Source organism: Mobula birostris, chromosome 6, assembly GCF_030028105.1.
Source record: "Mobula birostris isolate sMobBir1 chromosome 6, sMobBir1.hap1, whole genome shotgun sequence".
NCBI lineage: Eukaryota > Metazoa > Chordata > Chondrichthyes > Myliobatiformes > Myliobatidae > Mobula > Mobula birostris.
In genome coordinates this window covers 112,605,806-112,619,553 of record NC_092375.1, presented here as the reverse complement: position 1 = coordinate 112,619,553, position 13,748 = coordinate 112,605,806, and the positions used below count along the sequence as shown (strand labels likewise).

Sequence of the window (13,748 nt, the reverse complement as noted above, 5' to 3'; positions counted from 1 at the left end):
GTTGGGGGGCCGGGGGGAGGGGGGGCTGACAGTCTATACACACATGCTGACAACATAAGGCTTGCAAGTTTTCATGGGCCAGAGGATAAAACGTCATGAAGAAAGGGCTTGTTTTCAACACACTTTTGGATTGTGTCCGAGCTGTTTCCACTAGGAGAGAGTAGGGGTGAGAGGGGGTTGGGGGTGGGGGGAGGGAAAGGAAGGAAGGAGCCGGGTGTGGCGAGAGGGACGGGGAGTGGAGGGGGCGAGAGGGAGAGGCTGGAGGGAAAGGGGAGATAGAGGGCATGGAGAGAGGGGAGAGAAAGGGGAAGGAGAGCAAGAGAGAGTGAGAGAAATAGAGAGAGAAAGAGAGCATGAGAAATAGAGAAAAAGAGAGGGGGAGCGAGAAAGAGAGAGGTAAAAGAGGGAGGGAGAGAGGGAGAGAGGGCGAGAGGGAGAGAGGGAGAGAGGGAGAGAGGGAGAGAGGGAGAGAGGGAGAGAGGGAGAGAGGGAGGGGGAGAGAGAGAGGGAGGGGGAGAGAGAGAGGGAGGGAGAGAGAGAGAGGGAGGGGGAGAGAGAGAGGGAGGGGGGAGAGAGAGAGAGAGAGAGAGAAAGTGATATGAAAAATTATTTCTTTCTATCAGAATCAGATTATCTCAGATGTGAAATTTGCTGTTGTGTTGCAGGTAAATCCAGAAGGTGAATCTAGCAGACAGGGAGGTTGCACCATGTGGGAGCATTAGTCGCTGTTTAGAAAGTCTTCTTCACTCTGTGGGTGTTATAATTCTGGAACTCTCCATAGAAAAGGGTGTTAAACAGAAAATTCTCAGAAATTAAAAGTTGTCGGCATTTGGCTCTGACTCTGTTCCATTATTCACCAATTCAATACTTATATTTTGATGTAAACATTTCCATCCAGGCCAGCATTTAGAGTCCATCTCTACCCCTGGGGAGGGAGTGACGACCAGATTTCCATCTGACAGAAGAAAACCATTCAGCCCACTGAATCTGTGTCAGCTCAAAGAGCAATCCCTTCCCTGGCAATTTTCCCTCTAACCCATCCACTCCAACTGCCCAGCAATCCTTCCCAGATTCTATCCCTCAGCTACACAACAGGGGGACAATTTACTGAGGCCAGAATAATGGCTAAAACATGAAACAGAGAAACATAGAAAATAGGTGCAGAAGTAGGCCATTCAGCCCTTCGAGCCTGCACTGCCATTCAGTACGATCATGGCTGATCATCCAACTCAGAACCCTGTACCTGCCTTCTCTCCATACCTCTTGATCCCTTTAGCCACAAGGGCCATATGAAGGACTGCAATGAGAAGAAATGTCTTCACACACAGAACATTGGAATTCCCTGCCCTGGAGACTTGTGCATTGAATTTATTCAAAACAGGGGTGGATAGACATCTGTACATTAAGGAATTCAAGGGTTAGCGTGGTCTAACCAGGGTTATAAAACTCTGGTTGAACCACACTTGCAAAATTGTGTTCAATTATGTTTGACTCATGACAGGAAGAATGTGGAAGATTTGGACAGGGTGCAGAGGAGATCCAGCAGGATGATGCCTGGACTGGAATGTGGGAAGAAACCTCAGCACCAGAGGAAAACCTATGTGGTCACATGGAGAACATGCAAACTCCACACAGACAGTGCCTGAGGTCTCTGGCACTGAACTGTGCCACTATGCTGTTCTATTGCTTACTTTACCTCATTCTCCTCTCATTTCTTACTCTCCTTTTCATAAACAAACCCTCCAAAATTCAAAGTATAGTTATTATCAAAGTACTTACTTGTCACCATATACTATCCTGAGATTAATTTTCTTGCGGGCATTCACTTTAAATACAAAGAAATACAATAGAGTGAATGAAACAAAACTACAAAGATGGACAAACACCCAATGAGCAAAAGATAACAAATTGTGTAAATACAAAAAAGAGAACAAAATAACAATAATGGATAAATAATACTGAGAACAAGAGTTGTAGAGTACGTGAAAATGAGTCCATAGATTGTGGAATCTGCTCCATAATTCTGAATGCCCCAGTTAAGAGTTGGTCACTTGGTCTCTCAAGCCTGTCCCACTGCTCAATGTGATCATGGTTAATCTACCCCAAGTCACAGCTCCTTCTCTCTGCCAGATTCCCAAATCCCTCAATTCCCTGATCTTTCAATTATTTATCTAGCTCCACTTTAAACATTCCAATGACTGAACCTCTACATCTCTGGGACTTCACTAGAAATTCAGCCTTCTCTTGTTTAGGGGTGGCCCTCACTACTAGTTTCAGGAATTGCTACCTTCCGACAACCATCAGGTTCTTAAACCAGCCTGCATAACCTCAACAACAGATGAGCTTAATTTGTCACACGTACATCAAAACGTACAATAAAATGTGTCAAATCAACTCAGCAAGGATTGTGTTGGGTTGCCTGCAAGAGCTGCCAACATAGCATGATCACAACTCTTTACCCTAACCCATGCGTTTTTAAAATATGGGAAAAAAACTGGGGCACCCAAAGGAAACCCACGTGGTCATGGGGAGAACATAAAAACTCCGTAACAGCAGTGGCAGGAATTGAACCATCTTCGGTGATCGTTGGCACTATTAAGTGATTGTGCCAACCGCTGCTGCGCTGTGCCCACCCAATAGAACACTGTGGAGCACCTCTTGCACTACCCTGGACTTTGATTGTGTCTTTGATTTTTTTTAAACACTAAGATCTTGCTTTTGCAGTCTATCTTTGCACTCCAAGGTATAATTTTTATGCACAGTTTATGCTCCGTGTGACACATGAACCTATGTGCCTGTGATACTGCTATAGGCCAGTTTTTCATTATACCTCTACAAACAACAATTAACTCAATGGACTGCACTTGACACTACCTGCCCCAGCCTCAAGTCCAATATTCATGCTCCCAGACTTGTCAACAAATCTCCCCAAAATCAGTATATTTCCTTTGAATATTCAAACATTTAATTCTTACCAAGTGCCTCCATTAACCAATGTCAATGATCTTCTTGGTCTCCTCCTTTAGACAGATAATGTCACACGGCTTGTCAGTGGCTTGGGCCAATCACATTTCAGTATACAATGCATGATGGGCAATAATTTTATTCATTTAAAATCTGCAAAACAAAAAATAATAAATTGATTACTACATTTATAAAAATGTGCATTCTTAGAACATAGAGCAGCCTAGCACACCTACAGGTCCTTCAGCTCACAATGTGGTACTAACTAAATAAATTAGTAGTCAAACAGCCAACTAAAATAATCCTTTCTGCCTATATGTCCATGGCCATGGACATATTTCCTCTTACAAAAGCCTGAAAGCACATACCACCAGACACAAGGACACTTCCTATCGCACTGGTATCAGACTTCTAAACAGACCTCTTGTATGATTAACTGGATTCTCAACCTCACAATCTACCTCGTTATGATTTTGCACTTTATCATTTGCCTGCACTGCACTTTTTCATTAGTTTTTACACTTTATTCTGCATTCTGGTATTATTTTAATTTATTTTAGATCTCCTTCCTGGCACTTATTCCCGCAAGCAGAAGAGATGCCACACCTGCCCATTCACCTCTTCGTCGATGAAGGGTCTCGGCCTGAAATGTCCACTGTTTATTTATTTTTATAGATGCTGCCTGACCTGCTGAGTTCCTTGCTCACCGGTATGTCTTTGGAATATGGGAGGAAACCCATGCGGACACAGGGAGAATGTGCAAACGCCTTACAGACAGCAACGGGAATTGAATCCTGATCGGTGATCAGTGGCCCTGTAATGCAATGCACTAACCACAATGCTACCATGCCTCCCCAGCTGTGTATCATAATGAGTTTCAGTGCATGTGACAATAAAAAAAAATACTCATACCATTTCATAACCTTCACCCTGTTATGAACCCCGTTTCACCCTGACCTTCAGCTCTAACTTCTCCCATTGCCCCCACCCCTCTGTGACCTCTGCCAGTTCCACAGTGCTGTGTTCTTCTAATTCCGACACTATTCCCCCATCATCCCCACCCCTCCCCATCACTGTAACCTCTTCCAGTTCTACAGTACTGTGTTCCTCTAACTGACACTGTTCCCCCATTGTCCTCACCCCTTCCCATCTCTGTATCCTCTGTTAGTTCCACAGTACTGTGTTCCTCTAATTCTGACACTATTCCCCCATCATACCCTCCCTCCCGCCCTATCTCTGTAACCTCCCCCAGTTCCACAGAACTGTGTTCCTCTAATTCTGACACTATTCCCCCATCATACCCTCCCTCCCGCCCTATCTCTGTAACCTCCTCCAGTTCCACAGTACTGTGTTCCTCTAATTCTGACACTGATCCCCCATCGTTGTCACCCCTCCCCATCTCTGTAACCTCCTCCAGTTCCATAACCCTGTTTGTGAGCCTCAGTGGTCCCTGATTTTACTCCAGAGTTCGGTTGGGGTTTGAGGAGCAGTTGGGGAAACGTGAGGATGGTGGGGAGAGCAACTTAGCTCAGGCATTCAGCAGAATACTCTTCTGGACAGATCAAATCATTACTCAGTGCATTGAGGCAGGACACAGGAAAACAATAAAGTGTTCCAGCTAGAGAGAAAGTGCTGTGCAGGCAACAATAAGATGCAAGATCATAACGAGGTAGGTTATGAGGTCAAGAATCTAATTTATCATACTAGGGAACTGTGGTCTTACACAGTTTAGTGGGGTAGAAGCTATCCTCAAGTCTGGTAGTGCGTGCTTTCAGGCTTTTGGATCTTCTGCCTGCTTGGGGGCAGGGGAGAGAAGAGAGAATATTTGTGGTGGGTGTGATGTTTGATTGTGCTGGCTGCTTTACTGAGGCAGCGAGAAGTACAGACAGAGTCCACGGAGGGGAGGCCTGTTTCCATGATGTTCTGGGCTGTGCCCACAACTCGGCAGTTTCTTGCAGTCAACTGCAGAGCAATTGCCATTCCAAGCCATTATGCATCTGGATAGAATGCTTTCTATACTGCCTTGATAAGGGTCGACGGGGACAGGGCAGATTTTTTTTAGCTTTTGAATTAAAGGCATTCTTGGCCGTGACATCTACAGTATGTGATTGGAGCAGGACAGACTGTTGGTGATGTTCACTCCCAGGAACTTGAAGCTCTCAACCTCAACTCTGTCACCGTTGATGTAATAGGAGCCTATGTACCGAAACTCCCCCCCACCCCCCCTTCCACACGCACAAGATGGTTTACAGGCTGCCTGGAACCTATTATTTAAACCTCCCTGCCGCTTGCTCTGTGGGATTAATCTGCTTGCAGGCAGGGATTAGCAGGTCACATCTGTGTTAATTTTGTGTCGGGGGAGCAGAGACCAGAAACTGGTTCACACACATCAAATGGTTTGACCATTACATTATGTCATTTGTATCAGGGCCAAACCAGGAGGAGGCAATTTAAAAAAATATATATTTTAGAGACACAGCACAGAACAGGCCCTTCTGGCTCAGTGAGCCACATCACCCAGCACCCCACCTACTCATCACCAGCCTAATCACAGGACAATTTACCACCACCGATCAACCTGCTAACCGGTCTGTCTTTGGACTGCGGGAGGAAACAGGAACATATGCAAAATATCCAACATAGCCACGGGGAGATGGTACAAGCTGAAAAGGGATCCCGTGCTTTCCCGGCATATGTGAGGAATAAACTCTTCTCAGGGTTCCAGCCAGGACAAGGATGTCACTGTACAAACTCCTGCAGATAGCACCAGAATTGAACTCTGAACTGCAGAACGCCTCGAGCTATAATAATGATGCACAAACCGCAGGCTACCGTTGCGCCCCAAAATCAAATCAGTGAGGATTATGCTCAGCAGCCCGCGAGTGTCACCATACATAGCATGCCCATCACTCACCTACCCTAATCCCATCGTTTATGAAATGTGGGAGGAAACAGAACACCCAGAGGAAACCCTTATGGTCACGGGGAGAGCCCACAAACTCCTCACAGACAGCAAAAGGGATTGTTCCAGTAAACTGATTACATGAACTGCTACACTACTGTGCCACCCGGGTGAATTGTAGAGTCCATTATCTTCTGTACGCAGTTGTAAATTGCAAGCTCATAGTTTTCATAGGTAGGACTTTACAGCGAACTGTTGTGCCCCAGGGGGTGTTGTGTAAAAGAGGGACTTTGGAGTTCAGGTAATAACAGTTCCCTGAAAGTGGTTTCATAGGTAGACAGGCTGAAGGAGGAATTAGTCATACTGGTCTTCATCAGTCAGGGCACTGAGCATAAAAATAGTGCAGTTGGACAAGGGTCTCGGCCTGAAATGCCGACTGTACCTCTTCCTAGAGATGCTGCCTGGTCTGCTGCGTTCACCAGCAACTTTGATGTGTGTTGCAGTTGGACAAGGCAGACTTGGAGTATTGTGGTCAACTTTGGTTGCCCCGCTATTGAACAGAACAGAATGGCACAGTACGGACCTTCGTTCCACAAAGACCTTTTAACTGCACCCAAAACTCCAAAACAGGCCTCAACAATGTCTTATTCAACTTCAGTGTAACATCCCAAATTCTGTACTCAATTCTTTGATTTATGAAGTCCAATGTGCTTTCTTTACAACTATCTGCCTGTGACGCTACTTTCATGGAATTATGGGTCTGTATTCCCAGATCCCTCTGTTTGTTGCCTATATTTCTGGAATATGCAGTCTACTGTGTCGCACTCCAGTTTTTGAATCCCTTTCCCAGAGGAAAAACACAGTGTATTCACCCTATCCATGCCTCTCATGATTTTAAACACTTCTATAAGATCACCCCTTAGTCCCCTTTGCAGCACACGCACTCGAGGCCCGGTAACATTCTCCTAAATCTTCTTTGCACTTTTAAAAGTCTCAGGTTAGAACATTGGGGAGTCATGTCTAAGGTCAGATCGGCATCAGTTCTGGTTAAAGATTAGTTTTATTTGTCACATGTACATCAAAACATAGTGAAATGCATTGTTTGCATCAATCAACACAGTCTGAGGATGTACTAGGGGAGGCCCACAAGTATCGCCATGCCTCCAGCGTCACCATAGCAAGCCTATTATTCACCGACCCTAACCGGTACAGCTTTGGAATGTGGGAGGAAACCCACATGATTACAAGTAGAACGTACAAACTCCTTACAGACAGCGGTGAAATTGAATTCTGTAAAGTGGCTTGTAACCAGTATGCTAGCATGCTGCCCAGCCTGAAGGCCATTGACCTGAAACTCCAGTTGTTACTTCTAGGGCATCAGAGACTGAGTGGAGACCAAATAGGGGTTTTTAAACTATGAGATGGATAAAATTATAGAGATGGTAAACAGTCAGAATCTTTTCCCCAGGGTAGAAATGTCAAATACCAGAGAATATATGTTTTTAAGGATAGAGGAGGGAAGCTTAAAGGCGATGGGGGTACCGGTGAAGCAAGTAGTTTAGAGGAGTTCAAGAGGCTTTCAGACAGACACATGGAAATGGAGGGATATGGGTGATAGGACTGAGGAGGACAATAAAACTGGGCATAAGATTGGTGTCAGTTCTGGTCATCTCATTACAGGGAGGATGTGGAAGCTTTGGAGTTGGTGCGGAGGAGATTTACCAGGGTGCCACCAGAGAGCATGTCTTTTGAGGATAGACTGAATGAGATAGAGTTTTCCTCTTTGGAATGGAGGATGTGAGGGATACAAGATAAAGGCTGATTTATATTTCTGCGTCAATTTGACGCCATAGGTACAGTGTAGCCGCGAACCCTATGCAGAGCCGACACGGATCCCTACGCCATAGCCTGATGCACACCTCTCCCAAAATGTAACTATACGTCGTGGCAACGCAGACCGAACAACTGCGAACAACAGACCTCCGAAATTATGGAGGACACATTTCACTTTTACGAAAAAAAATGCTCGCTTTAAACTGGTTTACCCCGAGAAAGACTACAATGACCATGATGCCTTGCGCGGGCAGGTGAGTACGCATGTGCGACGTGCCCGAGTTGCAGAGCGACATAGACACACCAATGCACAAGTATAAATGTTCACAACGCACGTCGGTCACTTGCGTAGGTCACAGCATCGAGTTGACGCAGAAGTATAAATCAGCCTTAAGATCATAGACAGCCAGAGACTTTATCCCAGGGCAGAAATGTCAACTTAAGAGGGGGCATAATTTTAAGGTGATTGGAGAAAAATCAAAAGTGTTTTTTTTTTAAAAAAAACGAAGAGTGGTGGGTGTGTGGAAGGCAGTATCAGGGCTGGTGGTTACATTAGGGACGTTTAAGAGACTCTGATAAGTACATGGATGAAAGAAAAAAAAATGGAAAGTTATGTAGGAGGGAAGCACTAGATTGATCTGAGAGTAGGTTAAAGGATCAGCACAGCACCATGAGCTGAAGGGTCTGCAATGTACTGTTCTACATGAACACACAAACCAGGAGCAGGAGTAGATCACTTGGTCCCACTATCCCTGATTCACCGTTCAACAAGAGGGAAGGGTTAAATTGATCTTAGGGTACTGGTGGAGTTTAAGAGGCTGTTAGGTAGACACATGGCTATGAAGGGAATGGAAGGACATGGATAATAGACAGACAGAGGACATTTAGCAGAAATAGGGATCCATTTGGGCCAAATGGCCTGTATTGTTCTGCTAATTCCTGTTACTCTCGTCGCAGACGCTGCCTGACGTGCTGAGTAATTCCAGCATTAACTAATTCTTTTCCATTACCAGATGTTATTGCCAATCTTCCTTGGAGATCCTGTGGGATGTTCTACAGCAATAAAGTGCCCCCTATAAATGCAAGCTGTTAGTTTTCTGATGTACCATTAGGGAAAAGAAAACAACGTGCATTTAATCCATGACACTGTTGACCTCTGGCTGCTCCAGAGCACTTTGCAGCTGATGAAATAAAGCCTGAAGTGCAGTTATACTGAAGTAAAGAGCTACCAATTTAGCCAGCAGGCACCAATATGCAGAACTGAGATAATGACTAGATTTCTCCATTCCTCTTCAGTGAAGAACAGTTACGTTGGTCGTTATCTCACTAGTGTCTATCTGCACTTGCTGAGAACAAATTGGCTGCTGTGTTTCATAAGCCAACAAGATTCAAGATCCAGATTCAAGTTTATTTATATATATAAGCTATCTAATGTATTTATAGACAACCCCTTAGGAGAACATCATACTCAACTCGAGTGAAAGGAGACACAGGCAGAAAGGTTCTGGAAAAATGCCAGCAACATCATGAAGGATCCCACCCTGATCATGGACTGTTTGTCCCACTCCCATCAGAGAAGAGGCTATGTGGTATCCACATCAGGACCTCCAGAGGTAAAAACCGTTACTTTCCCCAAGCAGTAAGACTAATCAACACCTCCACCCATTAACCCACCCTCCACAACCCCAACCACCACCACTTTATCATTTCCTGTCAATCACCTTAAGTACAGACACTCCCATGCCTAGAGTCACCTTATGAACGTACAATTAATGTATGCAGATAATCTCATGTATTCATATTTATTGTGTTTTTTTAGATTATTGTGTTCTTTATCTTACTGTGGATTTTTTGTGCGGCATTGGATCCAGAGTAACAATTATTTTGTTCTCCTTTACAACTATGTTCTAGATATAACATTGAACAATCTTGAATTTCAACCTGGTTCGTCACGTCTACACCAAACCATACAGTGAAATGCGCTGTCTGCATTAGCGACCAGCACAACCCAAGGATGTGCTGGGAGCATCCTGAAAATGTCACACACAGTCTGGCACCAGCATAGCGTGCCCGGCACCATGCTCGGCAGAGCAACTCAGAACACAACAAGCAACAAAACAATCCCTGTTCCTCCCTCCCATGCATATACACAGTCCTCTGACCCCAGGCCAATCCGTAGTCTTTGGTCTCCAGTGAACCTGGATTCGGATTTGGACACATAGACATTAGGTCTTCGACTAGCAACACAGAAACAGGCCCTTCACCCGGTATGCCCGTGCTGTCTATAAATTAGAGCACAACAACACGCAGAAAATGTAGCTGGAACTCGGGTCAGGAGGTATCTATGGAGGGGAAGAAACCATCAACATTTTGAGCCAAAACTCTTCACCAGTTCCCACTGCTACCCTGGTAATCCATTCCAGGCACTTGCTCCCCTCCCCATGTCACCTATAGTCCACCCTTCTGTCACCTCAAAATATATCCTTTGGTTTTTGACGCTCAAGGGAGAACAACCCAAGTGTCAGTTTGATAGCCTTCCTTCCACCAGAACTGATATTCTACATCTACAGTACAGATGCTACCAGACCTGCTGGGTTCCTCCAGCATTTTGTGTGTGTTCCAGCATCTGCAGAACCTCGTGTTTACCTAGTGCCAACCAGTAGCTGCAGCTCATTAGGAGCTTGAGGAGATTCAGTATGTGACCAAAGGACATGCAAGTTTGTATAGAAGTTTGGTGGAGAGCATTCTGACTGGTTGCATCACAACCTGGTACGGAGGCTCCAATGCATAGGATTGCAAAAGGCGGCAGAAGATTATAGACTCGGGCAGATCCATCACTAGCACAACCCACCTCACCACAGAGGACATCTTCAAGGGGTGGTGCTTCAAGGAGGCAGCATCCATCGCTAAAGACTCTCACCATTCAGAACTTTCCCTCTACTCATTACTACCATCAGGGAAGAAGTACAGGAGTCTGAAGACCCAGACTCAATGATTCAGGAACAACTTCTTCCCCTCCACCATCAGATTTGTGAATGGTTCATGAACCCATGAACACCATTTTTTGTATCATTTATTTATTTTGTAATTTATAGTAATTTTAGGTCTTTTCACCGTACTGCTGACACAAAACAATAAATTTTACAATATACAACTCTGTGACTTATAAATTGTGTATCCTGACAAACCTGACTCGTTCTGAATTATCCATCTGTACTAATCCCAGTAACCATAAAACCATAAAACAAAGGAACTGAATGAGGCCATTCAGCCCATTGAGTCTGCTCTGCTATTCTATCATGGTTGATTTATTACTCCCTCAACCTCATTCTGTTATCAGCACTTTATCCCTAGCTTTCTATTCCCTGGTGATTCAAGAGTTCATCCAGGTGCTATCTAGGTTGGACAGGTCACTCGTCTGAGTGCTGCAGGTACCATTTAACCCAGTACTACCTGTCGCATGGTCGGGTGGTCAGCAACTAAACCGGTTTGCCTGGTGAGGAGGGTGGCTAGACACCTGCAGGACAAAAAACAAGACCCGTCAAAGGGCAGATGAACTCTCTCGTAGGGTCAACAGTCATCTAGCAAACACACATGCCATGAAGCGCGGAAAGTGCATTCCTTGCATCGAAGCTTGGTCTGGCCATTCACTGCAACAGAACCTCCCCCAGACGTCTTGGACCCCACTATGCCGCTGGATCCGGGAGGGGATGTCGAGAGGGTGGGTCTAGACCTGTGCAACCCCCTACTCACCTAAAATCAACTCACGCACACGCTGTTCCTTTCTGAGGAGTGGGGTCAACTCCACTAACTGACTGAAAGGAACCATCATCCTATGGAATGGATAGCCAGAGAGAGAGAGAGAGAGAGAGGTTGGACAGATGTGGGTTGTTTACTCTGGAGTGTCAAGACTGAGGGGAGACCTGAGAGGCATTTCTACAGATATGGTAGATGGTCAGAATCACTTTCCCAGAGTGGAAGTGTCATATACTAAGGAAAATGGATTGAAGGTGAAAGGGAGTAGGTTTAACAGAGAGGAGTGGGTCAAGTTTATGTTTCCACAGAAAGTGATGGGTGCCTGGAATGCACTGTCAGGAGTGGTGGTGGAAGCAGAGGTATTTAAGAGACTATTAGATAGGCATATGGATGAAAGCAAAATGGAGGGCTATGAGGGGGAAGAGTTAGCGCGATTGTGGGGAGAGGGTTAAAATGTTGGTAGAACATCATGGGCCGAAGGGACTGCACGGATCGATGTCCTTTCAGTGGTGGCTGATTGGGAAACATTGATTGGAATTAGTATTGGTTTATTATCGTCACATGCAGAGATGCAGTCAAAAATTTCTCTTCCATACTGTTCCTATAGATCAAAGTTCATTACACAGTGCATTAAGGCAGTAAAAGGTAAAACAATAACAGGATGCAGAATAGACTAAGACATAAGAACAGAACTGGACCTTCAGCCCATTGAGTCTGCTCTGACATTCCACCATTGCTGATTTATTATCCCCCTTAACCTTTTCTCCTGCCTTCTCCCCATAATCTTTGAAACCCTTACTAATCAAGAACCTATCAAACCCCGCTTTAAATATACCTGATGACTTGACCTCCACAGCTGTCTGTGGTAATGAATGCACAGATTCACCACCCCTGCAAGGGTTGACCAAAACTGTCCAACACATCACTGGCACCAGCCTATCCACCATCAAGGACATACTGTATATACAGAAGGATGCCAGGAAAGGCCAGTAATATCGTGAAGGATTCCACCCACCCTGTTCATAGATTGTTTGTCCCACTCCCATCAGGGAGGCAGCTTCAGAGCATCCACACCAGAACCACCCGACTCAAAAACAGCCATCCTCCCCAAGCAGTAAGGCTGATCAACACTTCCAACCACTGACCCACCCCTCCACGACTCCCACCACCGTTTCCTGTCAGAGTCACCCTATTGACCCACCCCTCCGCAACTCCCACCACCTGTTTCCTGTAGGAGACACCCTATGTACAGACACTCCTGTGCCGAGTGTCAATTTATGGACATACAATCAATGTATACAGGCTATTTTATGTATTTATATTTATTGTGTTCTATCTTATTTTGTGTTTTTTTTTTAACATTGAATCCGGAGTTATAATAATTTTGTTCCTTGTTACACTCATGTACTGGAAATGCTATTAAACAATCTTGAAACTTAAATCTCTGGATGACGAAATTCCTCCTCCTCCTGTGTTCTAAAGGGACATCCTTGCATTCTGAGGCTATGCTAAAGAGACAGTGAGGAGCAAGGCCAAAATGAGGCCTCACTGTCTGAAGCCAAGAGTCCATCTTCTGATACTAGGGAGCAATTTAATAGCAATAGCAGTCCTTGAGCCTGGTGGTCCATACTTTCAGGATTGGATCTTCTGCCCAACGCGGAAAGCGGAAAAGAAGAGAGAATGTCCTGAGGGTGGGGGGGCTGGTTGGAGAATGGGGAGATGTGGATAAGGTAGACAGCCAGAATCCTTTTACCCATGGTAAAAGTGTCAAATAATAGAGTACATAATTTTAAGGTGGGGGGAGCTTAAAGGAGATGCGCAGGACATTTCTTTTGAATTATTTTTTTTTAAGCTCACAAAGTGTTAGGTGCCAAGAGTTGGAATTGGAAACGGGCTGCCAGGGGTGGTGATGGAAACAGATACAATAGTGCCATTTAGATAGACACACGGACATGCAGGGAATGAAGGGCATGTTTCACGTGCAGGCAGAAGGGATTGACTTTAATTGGATATTATGCTCGGCATAGGCCTTGTGGACTGAAGTGCCTGTTCCTGTGTTGTACTGCTCTGTTTTCAATGTTCTAAATACATCCAAGATTCATAGAACACTGCAGTACAAAAACAGGCTCTTCAGCCCATCTAGTCCATGCTCAACTATTACTCCGTCTAGTCCCATCGACCTGCACCAATACCCCTCTCATTCATATACCTATCCTATTTTTTTTAATGTTGAAATGTTAATAGGTCATTGAAACCTATTGAATATTGAAAGACCTAGATTGAGTGAGTGTGG

General features: G+C 45.0%; 1 protein-coding gene across 8 annotated transcripts in view; it reads right to left on the bottom strand.

The window, feature by feature from the left end:
- tmem198ab (transmembrane protein 198ab) overlaps positions 1-13,748 on the bottom strand; it is a 133,004-nt gene that overhangs the window by 92,854 nt on the left and 26,402 nt on the right. For 4 of the 8 annotated variants that reach the window (XM_072261015.1, XM_072261016.1, XM_072261020.1 and 1 more), the window contains exon 2: positions 2,976-3,117. In XM_072261015.1, coding sequence (XP_072117116.1) covers positions 2,976-2,988 — 13 coding nt within the window. In that variant the 5' untranslated portion in view covers positions 2,989-3,117. Of the gene's footprint in view, positions 1-1,779; positions 1,826-2,975; positions 3,118-11,152; positions 11,184-13,748 lie in introns of those variants that run through there. The other 4 variants (XM_072261022.1, XM_072261021.1, XM_072261018.1 and 1 more) reach the window with 2 other exon arrangements.